The sequence below is a fragment of the Clupea harengus genome, chromosome 23, assembly GCF_900700415.2.
Source record: "Clupea harengus chromosome 23, Ch_v2.0.2, whole genome shotgun sequence".
In the NCBI taxonomy this organism is placed as follows: domain Eukaryota; kingdom Metazoa; phylum Chordata; class Actinopteri; order Clupeiformes; family Clupeidae; genus Clupea; species Clupea harengus.
The window spans coordinates 17602536-17623076 of NC_045174.1; the positions used below are offsets into that span (position 1 = coordinate 17602536).

At 41.8% G+C, this 20541-nt stretch overlaps 2 protein-coding genes and 1 long non-coding RNA gene across 3 annotated transcripts; all 3 read left to right on the forward strand.

The window, feature by feature from the left end:
- The first annotated feature begins 1431 nt into the window (after nt 1-1431).
- LOC116218627 (NACHT, LRR and PYD domains-containing protein 1 homolog) lies at nt 1432-6083 on the forward strand. The gene is made up of 6 exons (XM_031560850.2): nt 1432-1610; nt 1785-1896; nt 2089-2163; nt 3174-3314; nt 3578-3771; nt 4260-6083. Exons 2-6 carry the CDS (start codon nt 1849-1851, stop codon nt 5470-5472), a joined length of 1671 nt encoding a protein of 556 aa, XP_031416710.2. The 5' UTR covers nt 1432-1610; nt 1785-1848; the 3' UTR covers nt 5473-6083.
- A 2098-nt stretch (nt 6084-8181) lies between these two features.
- Nucleotides 8182-8788, forward strand: LOC116218629. The gene is made up of 3 exons (XR_004162952.1): nt 8182-8238; nt 8372-8520; nt 8662-8788. It is a non-coding gene; the product is annotated as an uncharacterized LOC116218629 (long non-coding RNA).
- Nucleotides 8789-8810: 22 nt separating this feature from the next.
- LOC105902240 (SUN domain-containing protein 2-like) lies at nt 8811-12745 on the forward strand. The gene is made up of 13 exons (XM_031561595.1): nt 8811-8898; nt 8990-9046; nt 9274-9346; nt 9703-9764; nt 10382-10476; nt 10626-10739; nt 10875-10928; nt 11038-11081; nt 11331-11481; nt 11680-11904; nt 12028-12112; nt 12310-12425; nt 12527-12745. The coding sequence occupies exons 2-13, from the start codon at nt 9001-9003 to the stop codon at nt 12743-12745; spliced, it is 1284 nt and encodes a 427-aa protein (XP_031417455.1). The 5' UTR covers nt 8811-8898; nt 8990-9000.
- The last annotated feature ends 7796 nt before the right edge of the window (nt 12746-20541 follow it).

Here is a 20541-nt window from a genome sequence, read left to right on the forward strand (position 1 = left end):
AACTAACAGCAGTGCTATTTTGAAATTTTGAATGACACGGGGGCCAGCTTCACTCAGACTCATGGGAGCTATGAGTACTACATGTCTCATAGATTGTTGCCTTATCTACAGTCAAGAGCGTGCTTTCAGTACTGGCATCTTGTGTCTCTTTCTAAAATATATTTTCCTTTGTGATACATTCCCTGAGTTTCACTGTTTCACAGGGAAAATTAGCCAATATTTTGCCAATTCTTTCAAGCAGACATATTCATCCTAGCCTAAGGTCTCGATGTAGCCAACATGGAGGTGGGACTGTACACGGGAGAGTAAACAACGCACTTCTAACTTTCGTTTTCCAAACGTCATAGCCTACTATACAACGTCCGTGCTTGGTAGTGGAGTACAGAACACGTGCGGGAAATTTGTGTTTTAAGAAAATATCATACAAAACGTCACATCTTTAGAAGACTTGAGGTCCTCGGGCGTGGGATAGAGGTATGCAGCTAATGGTATATTTTCGATACATTTGTCTGTATGATATGGCCTGGGTGGGCTCACTCTTCTATAAAAGCGACAGACATGCAGACATGGACGTGGGCAAAAGCCATGCCCATTCAAGAGTTTAGATTCAGATTACTATTGTTTGAAGGTTGTCTTCTTTTTTTATAGATTCTATTTTAAATTATATCATGCTTAGCCGACTTGCCCAAAATAATCGCAGAAGAATCTAATCCAATACATAGCCAGAAGTCTTGCGTGGTTTAGGGTAGCCTTTTTGAAAGAGACCAATACTCTCTTTGTGGTTGACTTCCATTAGCGGCAATAAGCAGTGGCTTTGAATCACAGGGAGCACAGGTTATTCCTAATGTTAAAGTTGGAGTTTAGGTTTAAATGAAAAGTCTAAACAGCTATAAAAAGTCTTACATTACACAGTGTCAATAAAGACAGGCTTACTTTACGGTAATATACTCAAAATCATAGCGATAATAAGATATAAGAGCAAGATTTGTGCCCCTGTCAATACATCCATGGACACCTGACACGGAGCTTAGTTTAGTTCACAAGCTTGCAACTTTATTGAGCACTTCACCTTATTACAAAAGTGTAAAAAAAGAGTTAAAAGTCAGTTTTTAGCTTTTTTTATTATTATAATTTAAATTGTCTATGCAGATGCACTCCCCTACAGAATAACCCCAATCTTTCTAGAATGATTGACCCTTTCCAAATATAGCTCTTCAAGTAATCTGGTCAAAATTCCTGAACATTTCTAAATTGCAATATATATCACAGACAAAAAAAATACTGCAATGTCAGTTTTTTTCTAATATCGTGCAACCCTACTGGTTACCTACGTCAGTTAATAGAGGGGATGGAAACAGTGTGTGTGTGTCTGTTAGTGTGTGTGTGTGTGTGTGTGTGTGTGTGTGTGTGTGTGTGTGTGTGTGTGTGTGTGTGTGTGTGTGTGTGTGTGTGTGTGTGTGTGTGTGTGTCTGTCTGTTTGTGTGTGTATTTCAGGAACAGAGAAATGATGACTACTGTTTCATCTGTGGAGAGCGAGGAGAGCTGCTGTGTTGTGATGGGTGTCCCAGATCCTTCGACAGAGACTGTCACTTACCTAGTCCTCTACCAGGGTAAGAGAAAGAGGGAGAGGGAGAATACGGGAGACAGATGTGTTGAGGGCGATACAACTAAGTCACAGTTGTTTGTTAATGTGTTCATTCATTCATTCATTCATTCATGTGTGTGTGTGTATGTGTGTGTGTGTGTGTGTGTGTGTGTGTGTGTGCTGTGTATTTTTCACGCAGAGATGAGTGGCTGTGTACATTCTGTGTTTTGAAGAAGAGTCAGGAATGGCGCTACACTAGACACATGACCCAAAGGCAGGTCCTAGACAGCAGAATCTCGGACTGTACGCTGGTGAGCTCACGCTGTTGGATAGCTCTGGTGTCTATCAATTTGTGCTTCATCATACCTGCCCCTGTTTCTAATTTTCTAATTCAATTACTCTTATTTTATGCACCTGATATTTGGCGGCATTTAAGAACAAAGACTGTAGTTGTCTAGTGTTTGTCTGAACTGTGTTTGTGTGTGTGCTTGTGTGTTTCACAGCAATGCCAGTACCTCCTGCTGTTTTTACTCAATGTTGATGAGGAGAAAACCTTTACCACTGATCCCTGCTCTACTGTAAGTGGTGTGCGTGTGTGTGTGTGTGTGTGTGTGTGTGTGTGTGTGTGTGTGTGTGTGTGTGTGTGTGTGTGTGTGTGTGTGTGTGTGTTTGTGCCTGCCTGCCTGCCTGTATGTGTGCATGGATGTTTTTTGGCATATTTACGATATTCACATCCCACCACCCCACTACCCTTTGATTGACAGGCATCAGGCTCCAGTGGGTGGAAGGGGTTAATGGTCAAGGCTGAGTCGAATTCCAAGTGTTGCGTCAACAGAAGTCATATTTGCTTAACGGTGTAGTCGCTCAAGGGCTGCAATTGATCAATTGACAATTGACAATTGATCCTGCCCAGTGATGAATGGGAAATTGCTATTATTGTTTTTATCGAATTAAATTGAATAACGTGGTTCCTGTAGGCTTAGCTGCAACCATCGCAGAGAGATGGCAGCTCCAGGCTCCATCTGTGAGTGGTATTTTAGGAAGTCCAAGAGCATAAATCCATGAATGTAGCCAAATTACTAAAATGATTGGAGCACTCAACAAATGCCCATAGTTGTTAAAACAGATTGCATTGACTGACACCAATGTTTGGAATGTCAAACTTATTAAAACTGCCATACTGGCAAGCTGACCTGTATTTTTTTTTTTAAATGACAATGTCTTTTTTCTAAACGGCACTTATCCTCTCACTTGTGTTCCACGCCGCTTATGTTGTTGAACTACATGTGGAAGGGGCAACCGACCCATACAACTGAGAAATGATTGGTTGTTAGTGTGTCACCTGTGGCACGCAGCATGATCAGGGCATGTGATTGGCTGTTTCTGAGTCAGGGAGGGAGCACACTCTGGGTTTGTTCACGCAACCGAACATTACTGTTCATTATGTGCTTTTCAGATGAATTTGCATTTACCCAGCCAAACTTATCAGAACTTTTATCTATCCATTTTGTTGTTGTTTAAGGAATATAAATCGCCATTGTTTTATCACCCATGCCTACTTTGACTTATTATACCCTTTGATTGACAGGTATCAGGGTACTCGTCAGTGGTACCGAGGCCCATGTGGTTGGAGAAGGTGAGAGAGAACCTGGACGGTCGCTACCGTCTGGTGGGAGAGTTCATCTCAGACGTGCGGCTCATCTTCAAGAACTGTGCCATCTACAACAGGGTTAGTATGTGAGGTTAGGGTGGAACATGTCTTTTTAAACTGTTAACTTTTTCATAATATCCTTCATGCATGCCTAACTAAGACATTTGCAGGTATAACGGAGAAATTTAGTTATTTATTGCTTATTTACACAGTTCTTTTTATCAGATTGAGTTGAAATTATTAGTGATGCTTTTTATTTGCTTTCATGAATGCATCAATATTCTTAATGTATCTAAACGTGTGTTTGTGTTGGTTTGTGTGTGTTTGTGTGTTTTGTATAGAACAACTTGAAGTATAAAGAACTGGGAATGCGACTCAGTGACGTGTTTGAGAAAGAGTTCCTCTGCACCTTCAACATAGAAGAGAGAAGCAGGGATAACAGAATGAAGGGAATGATGAAGAAGAAGGAAAAGGATAACACAAACACCGGAGTTCTCCAGAGCACAAGCAATCTACCCACCCTTCTACCTGCAAGGTGACAGAGAAAGTGGAGGGCTGGAAACAAACTGAGAGAGAGAGAGAGGGAGAGAGATACTGGGAGGGAGAGAGAGAGGGAGGGAGATACTGAGAGGGAGAGAGAGAGGGAGGGAGATACTGGGAGGGAGGTAGAGAGAGGGAGGGAGATACTGGGAGGGAGGTAGAGAGAGGGAGGGAGATACTGGGAGGGAATGCTGGATTTTAAGAAGCACGTGAAACAATAAATAAGGACATTAAGCTGGTCAGTATTTTACAGAATGAAATAGAACTCTGAATAGATCTGCATCTGACTGTAATCACTGTACAAATGTTACTGTTTACTTTACATGTCTGCAGAATTCAGCCATTATGGCATATGCATAACTAGTGTTCAGAATGTAATAGTTATAGTAGCTTACATGTTAACCATGAGAGGAAAAGGTCTTCACATACTACTGGTAAGTCTCATCATGTTTCTCTGATGTATGTTTGCTGTGCATTTTGAAGGGCCCCTCATCAGAGCAATAGTGCACAGAGGAGCTGTGAAGCCTGTACTGAAGTTCCTGACTCCAGCCACTGGGTCCTGGTGGACCCTGAGGTCTCCACAGAGAAGAGGGTTTCAACCTGCAGCCTGAGCTCTCCTGCAGGGAGGTATGAGTGCTCCGAGTCTGGTCTGCGCTGGTCGTGCGTTGGTCAAGTCACCCTGCAGTACTGCTTCGCGGACTGGCATCTCTTGGCTGGAGAGCTGCCTAACATGCAGTACAGACCAGCTGGCCCCTCGATGGAGATCAAGCTCATCTCAGGAGAGCTGGAGGAGATCCACCTGCCACATTTCCTCTGTTTGGGAGGTAGTCAGTCCTGTCTGAAGGATGCTGTGAAGGTTCTGCACAAACAGGACAGTGGAGTGTGTTTGGAGAAGTTTGAGCTGAGTCGCTTCCATGCCAGGCTGGTGAACCCCTCCTTTTCTCTTCTTGGACCTTTCTACTCTTTGATGTCGCTCATGCGCCCTGGGGAGGAGAGGGAGCACATGAATATCCATGCTGATGTTCAGGTCTATCGGAGCAGCACCTCCCCCCTCAACTTCCGCTTGTACCTCCTGCCAGAGGATGCCCATCTCAGAAAGTTATTGATGGACGAAGAGGAAGGTTTCCGAGGCTTCAGACTCCCTAGGCCCCGACCTGTGAGACCTCTTCAGATGCATGAGTTCTATGGTTTTTATACAACTCCAGAACCCATCAGAATTTATCCAGTAGAGCTAGACCTCAGAGTCAGCAATATTGGCCCTAACTTCGCAGAGGTTCGTATAGGTGAGGCTGGTGACTTTAAAATTAAGCTTATCAGCTCTGCAGACCAACAGACAGTTTGGGAAGCAGACATCACGAGAAGCGAATGCTTTTGGACCAATCCCCACCAGAGTAGTGACAACATATCAGCTGCTGAGTTCCTCAAAAGGCACCAGGCAGATCTTGTTCAGAAGGTGAAGAACGTGATGCCGTTAGCAGATAAGTTGCTCTCACAAGGCCACATCAGCGCTGACAATTATGCAGACATCAGAACAGAACGCACTGACCAGGACAAGATGAGATGTGTGTTTAAGGTCCTGGAGTCATGTGGGGATAGAGGGAAGCGCGTGTTCATCACAAACCTTCAAGAGCAACACTCTGACCTGCTGGAGGAGTTGGGCATGCCTCTTGGATGGGAATATGAAAACCCTGTTTAGCTATTTTCATTTGTAATTCTGTAACTTTGTCTGTACTCATGCTCAGAAGGCCAGTGAGTCAAACGGTTGCAACTTAGAAAGCAACAATGCGCTATAACGCTTGCTAGCAAAGTTTCCAGCTCATAGTCTAAAGCCTTGCCTTGCAAACACCACCACCATAGGTCGAACACCAACAACAACAACTTTTACTTAAAGCAGCACTAAGGAGTTTCGGTCGAAAACTAAGAATCTAACTCCTGAAAAGGCATGCAGAAACCTTTCAAACACCAACAACAGCACAATTGCCACTGATAAAAAGCTTGCTTGCATGTCATGTCTTGGCAATGTTGTTGGCAATGCTATGAAACCTTTTTTTTCCCATTCTTGGGGTGTGGTCCAATCCAGACCACAGAACTGCTTAGTTTTAAGCCTAGACGGCTAGTTGGAACGACAGGTGTGTTTATCTGTCCTTCACATGACCATATACCATGAAAATGAATTAGAGGATGATACCAGTACTAGTTCCTTACCTTGCCTCAGAAAGTGTCAAATTGTTGCCTTGCTGTCTCATTAAGAATACGTAATGATGGCTCTTGCCTTCAGTAAGTGATGGAAAACTATGATTCTGCCTGATACATCCAAATAGAAAAAGTATTCTATTTCTATCTTCACATTTGTCTATCTTTATGCTGTTAAATTGTATTTTGTGCAAATGCAAATTCTGTTTTCTGTTTTTCATAATACTGTTATTGATACATTTGATGGCTACATTTGGTGATTATGATTTATGATCGGGGAAGATATTAGGGAAGTTAATGATGTTTGGATTCGCAAGAAATATAGCAAGAAATGTGGAAGTGGAGTCAAAATATAAAATGCAGATTAAAAGGCACATTAGAGTAGGCCTATGCCTACTTGAAACACCAAAAGTGTCAGTGGTTGAAACTCATACTCCAAGACATGGGGAGATGTCTACAATCTGTTTATATTTTGATTATTCTGATTCTTAAGATAAGCGTCTTTCATTAAAATATATTTGTTAAATCCTGAACTGTATATGTATTCATCTTTTCTTAAATTAATACGAATGTTAAAGATTGTTATAACTTTAGTCTATTATAAGGAAAACATCTATGATTATATTTTTGTGCACATTATAAAACTAATTGTGTTATAGTAGTGTTGCTTGTGTTCACTGTTTATGTTGTTACAACCGGCTCCTAAGATCGTAACATAGGAGGAGGCAGACAACGAGGTCATTAGTTATGTAAATTAGTTTATTGAGTCATTAGGTAGATTTAACAAAAAAGTCAAAGATAAATGGGTTCAGAGATGAATGGGTGAAACGAGTATGTTCGTGAGTAGGAGTGTTTACAAAAAGTAAATGGGACAGGAGCGGAAGCTGAAGGGGCCGCTCAGAAAACCTTACGGTGTTTTTATACCCACACCGGCGCCAGGTCTGGGTAATCACCGCTAATCAGTTTCCCCGCTGCAGGCCCACAACCTGCTGTCTCTGTGTGGTCAGGACTGGGACTGCAGGCAGGGGCACAGGGTAGTAACAATGTTAATTTAGCTGCTATGGTACACTAATTGTATATGGTACACGAATGTAGCACCAGTAGTTGAAATAGTTGAAGACTGGCTCACAGGTACGGAGGCACACCGTAGAATATTGACTGAGGTGTCCCCTAGCTTCAGGGTTCAGACGAAAACCAAATATTTGGCAGTAAAACGGCTGTGCATAATTACATCGCAGCTTTCTTCTTACTAGTGTACGACAGTTAAACTACCTAACCAACATTACAATATATATGTTTTGTAAATGACTTTGGATGAATTCGTCTGCTAAATAGGCAATTTAAGCTTTTAATTTATATGATGTTGAATGGATGAATTCTGTGATTACCGCTGCAACCTGATTGCAGGCGCGTCATAATAGATACTAGCTGAGCACGTAACAATGTCTGAATAGACAAGAATAAGAACCACAAACATTCTAAAGCATGATCAGAATTGCTTTGCATCGGACTGCGAAGGTAAGCAACAAATTAGTTCCCCTAAAACATAAGTTATTTTATATTTAACTGAGAATTTAAAGACAAAATCACAAAGAGTTTATGTTCATACTTTATCCTACCCTATGAAACGGTTTATATGGCGAATTTTATTTATAGCTTGTTTTAAACTGCTCAATAATAGCTTTCAATTTGATATGCCTTATGTTGGCTATTAACTCAACACCTAAATTTCCTTCGGGATTAATAAAGTATCCATCTATCTATCTATCTATCTATCTATCTATCTTAAATCCATTATAAGCAACCTTTATTTTTGTATATATCTGGGAAGTTTGATTTGCTCTATGTCTAGGTTTTATGACCCCGCTAGATTATTTCTGCAACAGCAGGCTTTCACTTTAGTGGGTGAGGCAGTAGTTAGATCTGATCAGACCACTAATCTATAGCCGAGGACATTTATTATAAATGAGAGATTTGACCAGACCCAGTGTCAGCTTCCATCAGGGAACCTTGATATGTTATCTTAATATATAACCTTAATAACTTAAACCTTCATAACCTGAGTGTTCAGTCAGTCAAGGCCTCAGTCCTTACTGTTGCTCTGGAGCTTCAGTACCGTAACCACGTGTGTGTGTGTGTGTGTGTCTTTCTCTCTAGCCATGTCCCGGCGAAGTATGAGATTACTGACGAGCGATTATTATCGCACCGACAGTGAAATGAACGAGCGCAGCAGCTCTCACCAGGTGTCTTACCGAGAGACCCCTGTCAGGTGTGTGTACATGTGTGTATGTATAATCACAGTGTAGGGTATGTGTGTGTGTGTTTCTTAACGTGTATGCCTGTATGATGTCAGCTAACCAACTCCTTACATCTAAAACACACACACACACACACACATACAGGGTGTTTAAGAGGAGGACCGGCTCTTGGAGTCAGAATCTGTCCCGTACCGGGTCACAGGTGACCACCCCCTCCCTCTCCCGTACCGCATCTCACGCGGCAGCACCCTGCCTCTCCTTCAGCTCTCTGACCACCGATGCGTCTTTGAGAGGTGACACACACACACACACACACACACACACACACACACACACACACACACACACACACACACACTATCCAGAGAGAGCTTCTCTCTGCTGCTATTCAAACCCTCCACTAACAATATGTATCTATTCTGCCCCGCCTCCAGGTGTGGCTTCTGCCCTGAAGGCGGCCACTCAGAGCCAGAGCTGCCATGTTGGCCCCGCCTCCTGCTTCAGTGTGCCCTCTGTGTCTTGCTCCTCCCCCTACGGCAGCTGCAGTTCTGGGCGCCCCCTGCTGGACCAGACGTGTATCACCTCTGGATACTCCTCAGAGGAGTGCGAGGCCGTCCTGGCCCCCACCTTGAGGAAGAGGAGCAGGCTTCTGAGCAGGAGCCAGCGCACCAGTGAGTGTGTGTGTTGTGAGTGTGTGTCTGTGTGTGTGGGTGTGTGAGTGCAATCATATATCTAAGCAATAATCCACTCTCTTAATTTCAGGTTCCTCTAGGATGTTCTCTGGTGATGCTGAGTCTGTGGAGACAAGCCTCACACGAGGTAGTTAATCTCAAATAGACAAAACTTTACCATAACAACACGCAGCATGACAACAGTCACCATAACAACACTCTCTATGACAACACATACCATAGTATCATCTCTCTACGATATCACCATCTATCCACCATAATAACACGCAGTAAGACCACACCACTTCCCGTCCTCTAACTGTGTGTGTGTATGTGTGTGTGTGTGTGTGTATTTGTGCGTGTCTGTTGTCTCAGTGCTGTTCGCTGGTCTCTTCCTGCTCTGCTGCAGCCTTTTTGGCCTCCTCAGGGACGCGCTGCTTCTCAGCAGGTATGGCCCTTCATCACACACCCAAACACAAGTCCATGTTTATATGATACACTGTTTAATCTGCTGTGCGTGTATGAATGTTTATAAAACATGCTGTTTAATCCGCTGTGTAAGTATGAATGTTTATAAGACACACTGTTTAATCTGCTGTACATATACGAATGTTTATAAAACACACTGTTCAATCTGCTGTGTATATATGAATGTTAATAACACGCTGTTTAATCTGAATGTTCATAGGACATGCTGTCTGCTCAGTCTGGTATGGCAGTCGCGTGAGACTTGCTATTTAAACTGCTGGATGAATGCATGTTGTGAATCTAAAAGACCTTCCTCCTTTGTCCATTCTGTTCTAGTCGTACCCAGCACTTGAGGAAGCCTGCACTGACTGTTTTGACTTTGACTCTGTTTGCTACTGGTGAGTCCCTGATTATGCAGAGAGCATCTATAGTTTTACCAGCAGTTTGGGTCTGAAGAGATATACTATAAAATGCTACCAAATTCATCTTGGGGACCAGTCTATACCGATACAGTATAACCCCCCTAGTTAGTAGGGGTGGGAATCTCTTGGCACCTCACGATTCGATTCGATTCGATTCCGATTCAGAGGTCAACGATTCGATTCTAAACCGATTATCGATTCTAAACCGATTATCGATTATCAATTCTAAACTGATAAAACGATTATCGATGCATCTTGATTTTTAAAACATTTGAGTCTGCTACTCAGAGTCTCAAATCACTTCCTACTTTGTGTTTGATAATTAAAGAAAATCAACAGATGAATTACCTTCTCTATTTTTTTATTAGAGAAAAAGTTTTTCATTGTCACAATTATGACTTTCTATGAACAATGCAATAATCGATGCAGCTTGCATTTCAACACAAAATGAATGAATTCTAGAGAGAATCGAGAGAAATCGAAGAATCGATTTTTTTTCCCACCCCTACTAGTTAGCCTGTGGATGTGCCTTGAGTTGTTGGCTAACAATAATGTGTGTGTGTGTGTCTGTATGTGTGTGTGTGTGTGTGCAGGTTTCTGGTATTGGTACCCTGCTCTCACCTCTCTCCTGATGGTTGCTGAACCTGCCTGTCCTGGATACAGCACATCTACCCTTGGCATGAACACGGTAGGTCTTTCAGCAGAAACAACCACAGCAGATAACAGCTGATTGGACCACATGTGGTCCTGATGTGGGCCAGATCTGAGTCAGCCAGAGTCTGCTGGTACCGTTGTGAGGAGAAGATCTAAACACTGCTGATTGTGTTTTTGCTGCAGGACCCAAGGATTGTGACGGATTTCAACGTCTTCCGTAAGGAAGTCCTGGACCGCATCAACCAAGGAGAGGCCAAATGGAAGGAAAGCTGGACTAGAGAGCTGGATGGTGTTAAGGTGTGTGTGTTTGTGTGTAAGAGAGAGAGAAGGTGAATCTAAATTGTCAGGTTAAAGTAGGAATAAAATGGATAGGTGTCTGATCCAAACACACACAAGAGCGTTACATTGTGCCTCCTTCTCTTCCTCATGTAGCGAAAGATCGACCTTCTGGAGAAGGATGAAGAGAGACACAGGCACATGTCTGAGGTGAGGCTCTCTGCCAAACATCACAACAAATTCTTAGTTTGGAAACGGAAATGGAGTAATGTGAAGAGTTAAGGATTATCAATGAACGAATCTCTCTTTGTCTTCTCAGATCATGAGAGCGGAAATTACTAACTTCAAGGATGCGGCACAAAAGTGAGTTTGTCATCACAAATGCCCATGGATGTGCGTGTGTGTGTGTGTGTGCGTGTGTGTGTGCTGTATGTGTGTGAAACTATGTGTGATGAATTTGTCAGCTTGTGAAATAGACGAACATTATGATCATGTATGATTTATATTTATGACTCAAAGCATTTCCTTTCTGGCTGTGTGCGTCATGTCTTCCATTTTGAATCATCTGAAATACTGCTGGTCTGCCCTGACCTCATGACCTTGTCTCCTCAGTAATGACTTTGACCGCCAGACTTGGGTGACTGAAAAGGTCACTGATGCAGACAAACAGGTAGCTAAACTCAAGGACAGTGTGTCACACCTCAGAACTGCCCATCACAACCTCGAACAACGTGTGGATGCACAAGAAAACACCAATGCTCAGGTACTTCATCACTTACTCACTCACACACAGAAGCAAACACACTCACTCACACACATACACACACACACACACACACACACACACACACACACACACACACACACAAATAGTTTAGGATGTCTTTAATTGTAATATGGTTAAAGGAAACATCAGTAATAACAATCATGTAATAACTCCTCCCCTTCCTGTTCTAACTAGCTGAAAAAGGAGCTCACTGATTGGCTGAAGCGAGAGCTCCGAGCAGTTCCTGGACAGGATGCAGGAAGCGTTGTTTTGCGTCCTGAACTGCAGGGGGCGCTGGAGGCTCTGGAGAAGAAGCTGCTCCAGCGTCTGGCTGAAGAGGTGCATAAGGATCGTGGCAACATGTGGAGGACTGTGGGAGAGAGCCTGCAGAATGAAGGACTAGGCGCCATAACGGTCAAGGTGAGCGGCCATTTTCAGAAGGTCTTCTGAGAAATGAAAGGTTATTAACTAAAGCAGTAACAGTAACAGCTAACAGATTCAAACATGTGGGTTATTTATCATGTGTGTGTTGGTGTGTAACAGCATGTCCATGAGATTGTTCAGAGGGCATTGAGTCTTTATAGAGCAGATGGAACTGGCATGGCTGACTATGCTCTGGAGTCATTGGGTGAGGATCCCCATACTGTGTGTGTGTGTGTGTGTGTGTGTGTCTGTGTATATATTTATCTGTGTCTGAATAAATGTTATCACGTGTGTATCCATTTATATTTCCATGTGTTTATACATGTCTCTCTCTCTGTATGTGTGTGTGTGTGTGTGTGTGTGTGTGTGTGTGTGTGTGTGTGTGTGTGTATGTCTGTGTAGGTGCTACTGTGATTGGTTCACGGAGTTCTGAAACATACCGCACCAGGTCTCCATGTGTCAGCCTGTTTGGGGTGCCACTGTGGTATGCTTCAGAGTGTCCACGCACTGTTATACAGGTAACACACCTATTTATGAACACACACACACACACACACACACACACACACACACTTATGTGCACACAGTTAACATACTCTGGCATGTGTGTGTGTGTCAGCCTGAGATGCACCCTGGGAAGTGCTGGGCGTTTAGTGGCAGTCAGGGTTTCCTCACCATCGCCCTGTCCCTCCCTGTGCGCGTCACACACGTCACCTTGGAGCACATCCCCAAGAGCCTCTCCCCCACTGGACGCGTTGACAGCGCCCCCCGAGAATTTGCAGTTTATGTGAGTCTCAGACACTCCTTTACCAACACACTAAGGCAACAGATTGGTTAAAGACACGGATGGATGCCCTTAAACAACATGATCAAAAGCATTATATGACTTTCTGAAGAGTGATTTGTGCATTGTGTAAAGTGTGTGTGTGTGTGTGTTTGCGTCCATTTCCTCCTCCAGGGCCTGAGTGGCTTTGATGAGCAGGAGGAAGGGAAGTTCCTGGGTAGATTCACATACAACTCTGATGGCGAGCCCATCCAGACCTTTGAGCTACCGGTGAGACATCATCAGAAGCCTTTAAACTTTATTCCATCTTCATGCCTTAAAGCAACCGTCTCACCAACACAACTCTTTACCCTTTACCTTCCCTCTCTCTCCACCTCCCTCTTCTTCACCAACAAAACTCTTTCCACTCTTACCCTAATCCATCTTTTTTGCCTCGCCTCTCTCTCTCTCTCTCCCACCCTCTCCCTCTCACCCTCTCTCTCTCTCTCTTTCTCTATCTCACTCTCCTCCTATTTTAGGACTCTGTGAAGGATGTGTATCGTGCGGTGCAGTTAAGGGTTCTCAGTAACTGGGGTAACCCTGAGTACTCCTGTGTCTACAGATTCAGGGTTCACGGCCAGCCACTGCCCCACTGAGAGAGCCACACACCCCACAATCTCACCAAAGACTTTATTTGTATTACCCTACTACTTTATTTCCCTAGATAATACATCTCTGCTTTCAAGCTAAAACTAGTATGTTTCAAGTGTTTATTTTGTTGAATTTCTATTAAAGGTGCCATATTATGAAAATTCCACTTTTTTAGTGCTTCTACACGTTCATTTGGGTATCTGGCGTGTCTACCAACCCAAAAACGCTGGAAAAAAACCATTGGCGATCTTTGTTATGGTTCCTGGATCTTTGTTATGGTCAGAAACGTCATGATTGAGTCTGCGTGTGTTGGCCTGTCACAACACATTGGGAGGTTCCCTACATGGCCTTGGCCCACCCCCCACCTCATCCCCCGCCCCCCCCCCCCCCCCCCACACACTCATTACATATTTGCCAGAGCGCAAGCCATTATTGCAAAGCTCGGATATACTTTGAATAGCTAGCTAGCTAGCAGCATGAAGCAAACTAAGTACTCAAGATGCGCTGTGGTGGGCTGCACAGATCTCTACATCACGTTCCAGCCTCAGAAGACACGAGCGAAATGGATTGAATTCATATTTGAAGGCAATGTCCCTGAATGAACTTCAGGCGAGGGAAATGTAAGTATTTTTTAAAATAATTCTGTTACTTGCCCATTCAGTGTGGTGGTTAACGACGTTATCATGTTGTAGGGGGACTAATTCAAACAGCGTGTTATTTTAGTGGTGGTTAATTGATACAATCGTGAATAAGTGCTGTGTCTTATCTCCTGAGCAAGCAAGAGTGTCAATATGGGCTAACGAGTTGTAGCTAAAGCCCATAGAAAAGAGCTATACAGCTCGCTAGCTATTAGCACTCTAGCTTGCTCAGGAGAGTTTAGCTGCAGAGAGAAGACACAGCAATTTTTCACGATTGTATCAATTGTACATCTAGGTTTCTTTGGCGTCTGTTGTCACATCCAACAGCACAACATATCACGGGCATTTAGAACTTTGTGTGGGTTGTGGCCGTAAACAGCTCGCTAGCTATTAGCGCTGTAGATTGCTCAAGGCAGTATCATAGCTAATAATAGTAGTTGATAACCAACGGATAATAATGTATCGCTAAAATGTATGATTCCCGTTGTTAAGGTTAGAGAATTCTCGCACCAAAAAGGCATCATTCATAAACGACTTGATAAGCAGCTTAGACTCACCTGCAGTTACCAAAACAGTTTGTCAATGTGGGGCATTTGAGGGTTTTGTGTATAGTACAGCACAAGTTAAAAATACTGTTCACTGTATGATTATTTCATAATGATTTATGAGAAAAATGCCGGGTTGGTAGTATGCCAATGTTATTGTACCTACTTTTCTGTGTTGTGAAACTGATATTAGGTGTAATGGAATACAACATTTCTTCAAATGCTAGAGATGTATTGGCTTTTAGTTCATGTTTCATGCATTGCAGTGCAAGGATAATGGTCAGTGAGATGACATTTTATTTACAGTATGGAGTATTTTCCTTTTATTACATTCAGGAAAAAACATGAATAACATTGCTGCTCTTGTGGTTAAGGAAGAACATCTGAACAGTGTCCTAGGCTACATCATGTGGCCTGTCAGACAGATCCTCCAAAGCACCATCTGGAGCAGAAGAGCAGGACCACCCAGATTCTCCGTCCCAGAAAGCCCCAAGACAAGCTAACAAAGCTTCTGTACACCAAATACCTGTAACGTCTGAGCAAGGTATTTTTGTATTTAGAGAATAAATGGTGACACACATCTATTGAGTCTTCCTTTGTTAACAGTATGGCTACTGATGGCACAAATTGTGATTTTGTAATCAATGTTTTTATTATAATTGGTCTTTTTTTTATTTATTACCCATGTACTAGCCAGTACATTTAATAACTATGTTTAAAAAGCTCTGTGGCATTCTTTGAAGCAAGTCTATAGAAACAGTTTTGGTGTGTAACATGTCAACAGTTGACACATGCAAGATGAGCAGTAAGCAAAGTAAGACAGAGGGAAGATGAATTTATTGTATTTTCTTCCCCAGTTATATTTGTATTGCAGAAATCACTGATGACTCATATGCATAAAAAACAAAACAACTTACTGCTATATTCCCCTTAGACATAAGGCCCATAGTCTGCTCTATAGATGTTGAATAAATTCTGTAGTGAGAACACATTCAATCACACAGCTAAAAGTCCCGGATGATGCATGTTGGTTGGTTTGGAAGCTGCAGTAGTCTTCTTGTTACCTTGAATATTGAAAGTGTAAGTATCATGGAATATAAAACAAGATGACTGCATAATTACCATGTCATTCACAAATAATTTTACCTGTGGCATCTCCCTGCAGCATCCATTCTCAGGCTCTGTAGGCATTTGCTCACACTTGGCACAATTACGCCTGTATAGATAAAGGGTTTTAAAAAGTGACAACATTGCAGGTGAAGTGTATTTGAATGTTGTGTTACAATTACAGACACAAGTTGACAAATACAACGATATAATGAGAAAACAATGTTTGAACGCTAATAAACGGAGGTAAACACGTTACGTTATGTTCTACATCTGTGTTAGTGCCATTTTCCACATTGTAATTTAGACTCAGATTAAGATATTATTTTGTTTAGATTCATATTTAGTGATTGCTCATTATAATGATTGCATAATTGTATTTTATAGTTTTGCATTTCAGTTTAATATATGTTTAGTGTACATGCAATGCTTAGAATAACCAGATATGCATGGGACATAAGAGTTGCTTTGGAGTGCGCGTGGTAGTGAGCTACAACGTAGTCTGCTCGCGCATTGATGGAATGTATAAGAACTGCCATTTATTTCATTGTTCAGTATTCAGTAAGGACGGAGCGAAAACACTGTTTTCTACCGTTGTTAAACGCACTAAACACGCGTAGAGACTCGTTCTTTCCGTCTAGAGTGGTTAAGTGAATGAATATGTTGAAAATGAATTCCTGATAACAAGGGAACTTTAGCCACTACAACCTGCTTGGTCCATTACTGTTGTCAGATAACATTTTACTTTAGCTGGAGCTTTACTCGTGTAGCAGGCATAATGGCGTTCCCGTTACTTGCATTTACATAAACACTTTTCACAAACAGTAACTTACAGAAACACACTGTATTTGTGACATACTCGTACATGCACACACTATTATCTATTATCAGAATGGCTGTGTTTGGCAGGGTAAAAAGGATGCCATTAATAATGATCCTTGTGGTATTTTGACCAAAATATGTTACAGACATTTCATTAAGACCCCAAGGAACCATATTAACTTGTGGTAAAATGGGCATACGATGGGTCCTTTAAGTTTTGCTTCTGTTGCTGTTATTGTAGTCACTGCAGTCCTGTTTTGGGTATGTAAAAAACAGACACTGGAGAGGAATGAGGAAAATGCTTTTATTTTGCTTACAATGCTTAACTTTTGTATGACTACGAAACAGATTTAATGTGGTTGAATTGGTGTACAGGGAGTATTTATTAATCATGTCAATCTGCAAATGGATCATTTTTATGTGGAGAGTTTCCATTGAAATGTATAATTGTATAATACCATAGTTAATATTTGGATAATGCCAACTAATCTATCACTAAGGTTTTACTTCACCATTATCATGTCTTCCCAATAGATATTATTCAGCCTTCACACCTGATGAGATAAAAATAATAACTTTGCTATCTTCATCAGCACAACCAAGTGTGTTTTGTTCTAGAGCTGTGTGTCTAAATGGACACTGATGTTTCACAGGGTCTTCCATCACACTATGACAGACCTTCATAAAACAAATGCGCCTTTGAGTACCTAGAAAAGCGCTATATAAAATTAAAGTATTATTCTTCTTATTATTATTATTATTGAATGTTTGCAAACCCTCGTCTTTGTGATTCTGGTCCCTTATCCATTGTCCGTATTTCAAATTCATGAAATTATGCATTGATTTTCAGTGGTGTCTGGTTAATGCTGTGACTGGTTGGATGTTACTTCATTGTCCTCATACCCTCTTTGGGTGACCTGTCATGTGTTGAGCAAGCATCAGCATGCAGGAGAATTGGACCAGCTCTCGTCATGGCTGCAACTTAGACACTTCTGGGTCATGTACTTCAGTTAGGAACCTTCCAAAGCAAAGAATACCTTCCGAATGGGGCCAAGCTAGTTACCGCTATGTTTTCTAAACACATGCACCAGTTTAGTAAGTAAGTAAGTAAGTAAGTAAGTAAGTAAGACTTTATTTATATAGCACATTTCGTACAAGAGTTGCAGTTCAAAGTTAGCACTCAGTTAGGAACATTCCTAAGCAAAGAAGAGTGGCGCTAGTGTGGTCTAGTGGGAGACATGAAACTTGGTGGGAGTGATGAAGGGACTGTCCTTAATGAGTGTGCCAAATTTCAGAAAAAGTTACCATACGGTTCTAGGGGCTGCCATTGACTCCCATTGCAGAAGAATAATAAATATAGCTGCAAGCAGCGATGCGGATTCCTCCTAAGATTGCGAAACCAGGGGAAAATGTATATTCTTTACAATTTTGGAAAGAAGAGTAAAAGAAGGAAAGAAGAGTGGAAGAAGGAAAGAATAGAGGAAAGAAGAGTGAAGAAAGAAGTGTCTTGCTAAAGGACACTTTGACAGGGAATTGAACTTACAACCTTCTGATTACTAAACGACTTCTCTACCCCTGTACCAATGTCACCCATGTTTATAGCTCAAAGTTTTTAGATATTACTTCACTTCCTTTTCTGCTGAATTTGAGTGGCTATACCGGACAAACGGTTGTGAGGATCAACATTCTATGAATACGTTTTGTGAGGCTTGGTCTGAAGATCATCTCTGGTGATTTTGAAGAAGATTGGACCAAAATTGTAGGAGGAGTAGGCTTTCAAAGGTTTTTTGATAAAACCAGGAATAACAGAAAATCTATACAACCGAAAATTGTCGCCATTGAACGTTAAATTCGTCTTTATCCAAGGAATCCAATGGTACCTCATTTTTGAAAATCGGTCAAACGGTTCAAAAGTTACAGTGTTAACAAAAGTCCAACTTTGACCTGTTGGTGGCGCTAGTGTGGTCTAGTGGGAGACATGAAACTTGGTGTGAGTAAAGAAGGGACTGTCCTTAATGAGTGTGCCAAATTTCAGAAAAAGTTACCATATGGGATTTGAGAAAAATTGTAGGAAGAGTAGGCTTTCAAAGCAGTTTGATAAAACCGGTAATAGCGGAAAATCTATACAACCGAAAATTGGCGCCATTGAACGTTGAATGCGTCTTGATCCAAGGAATCCAATGGTACCTCATTTTTGAAAATCAGTCAAACGGTTCAAAAGTTGTGAGTGTTAACAAAAGTCCAACTTTGACCCGTTGGTGGCGCTAGTGTGGTCTAGTGGGAGACATGAAACTTGGTGTGAGTAAAGAAGTTACTGTCCTTAATGAGTGTGCCAAATTTCAGAAAAAGTTACCATACGGTTCTAGGGGCTGCCATTGACTCCCATGGTACAAACATAATAATAATACCTACAATAACAATAGGTTTCCTCCTGACGGAGGAATCCTAAATATAGCTGCAAGCAGCGATGCGGATTCCTCCAAAGATTGCGAAACCAGGGGAAATGTATATTCTTCACAATTTTGGAAAGAAGAGTAAAAGAAGGAAAGAAGAGTGAAGAAGGAAAGAAGAAAAGAAAGAAGTGTCTTGCTAAAGGCAATTCGACAGGGAATTGAACTTACAACTTTCTGATTACTGAATGACTTCTCTACCCCTGTACCACTGACGGCCAGGTTAATAACTCAAAGATTTGCTTAGATATTACTTCACTTCCTGTGAATTTGAATTTGAGTGGCTGTACCGGACAAAGGGTTGTGCGGATCAAAATGTTGTTGATTAAGTTGTGTGAGGCTTGGTCTGAAGATCCTCTCTAGTGATTTTGAAGAAGATTTGACCAAAATTGTAGGAGGAGTAAGCTTTCAAAGGTTTTTTTGATAAAACCGGGAATAACAGAAAATCTATACAACCGAAAATTGGTGCCATTGAATGTTGAATTCGTCTTGATCCAAGGAATCCAATGGTACCTTATTTTTGAAAATCGGTCAAACGGTTCAAAGGTTGTGTGTGTTAACAAAAGTCCAACTTTGACCCGTTGGTGGCGCTAGTGTGGTCTAGTGGGAGACATGAAACTTGGTGTGAGTGAAGAAGGGACTGTCCTTAATGAGTGTGCCAAATTTCAGAAAAAGTTACCATATGGGATTTGAGAAAAATTGTAGGAAGAGTAGGCTTTCAAAGCAGTTTGATAAAACCGGTAATAGCGGAAAATCGATACAACCGAAAATTGGCGCCATTGAACGTCGAATTCGTCTTGATCCAAGGAATCCAATGGTACCTCATTTTTGAAAATCAGTCAAACGGTTCAAAAGTTGTGTGTGTTAACAAAAGTCCAACTTTGACCCGTTGGTGGCGCTAGTGTGGTCTAGTGGGAGACATGAAACTTGGTGTGAGTGAAGAAGGGACTGTCCTTAATGAGTGTGCCAAATTTCAGAAAAAGTTACCATATGGGATTTGAGAAAAATTGTAGGAAGTGTAGGCTTTCAAAGCAGTTTGATAAAACCGGTAATAGCGGAAAATCGATACAACCGAAAATTGGCGCCATTGAACGTCGAATTCGTCTTGATCCAAGGAATCCAATGGTACCTCATTTTTGAAAATCAGTCAAACGGTTCAAAAGTTGTGTGTGTTAACAAAAGTCCAACTTTGACCCGTTGGTGGCGCTAGTGTGGTCTAGTGGGAGACATGAAACTTGGTGTGATTGAAGAAGGGACTGTCCTTAATGAGTGTGCCAAATTTCAGAAAAAGTTACCATACAGTTCTAGGGGCTGCCATTGACTCCCATGGTACAAACATAATAATAATACCTACAATAACAATAGGTTTCCTCCTGACGGAGGAATCCTAATAAGAATACCTACAATAACAATAGGTTTCCTCCTGACGGAGGAATCCTTATAATGCATTTTATTTGTAACACACTCTTTCCGGCCGTAAAAGTGGTGTTGAGTGCAATAAAGGTCCCAAATCATTAGAGGTACCAGTGTGAGGGCAGGAAAGAAGCGACTGCCTGAAATAACGAGAGGAGTTTTGCTAATTTTTGGGAAGAAAATACTTACTTTAGGGGAAGATAAATGTAGGTTAATTTAGGGAAGAGTTCTTTTTTTTTAAATAA

Bases quoted from the DNA above. Each gene is read 5' to 3' on its own strand.
- LOC116218627 (XM_031560850.2), top strand. From the start codon at position 1,849: ATGACCCAAAGGCAGGTCCTAGACAGCAGAATCTCGGACTGTACGCTG. The intron at 2,164-3,173 runs GTAAGTGGTGTG...TTTGATTGACAG, and splicing joins CCACTGATCCCTGCTCTACT to GTATCAGGGTACTCGTCAGT. The intron at 3,315-3,577 runs GTTAGTATGTGA...TGTTTTGTATAG, and splicing joins ACTGTGCCATCTACAACAGG to AACAACTTGAAGTATAAAGA.
- LOC105902240 (XM_031561595.1), top strand. From the start codon at position 9,001: ATGTTCTCTGGTGATGCTGAGTCTGTGGAGACAAGCCTCACACGAG. The intron at 9,047-9,273 runs GTAGTTAATCTC...CTGTTGTCTCAG, and splicing joins GGAGACAAGCCTCACACGAG to TGCTGTTCGCTGGTCTCTTC. The intron at 12,113-12,309 runs GTGAGGATCCCC...ATGTCTGTGTAG, and splicing joins CTATGCTCTGGAGTCATTGG to GTGCTACTGTGATTGGTTCA.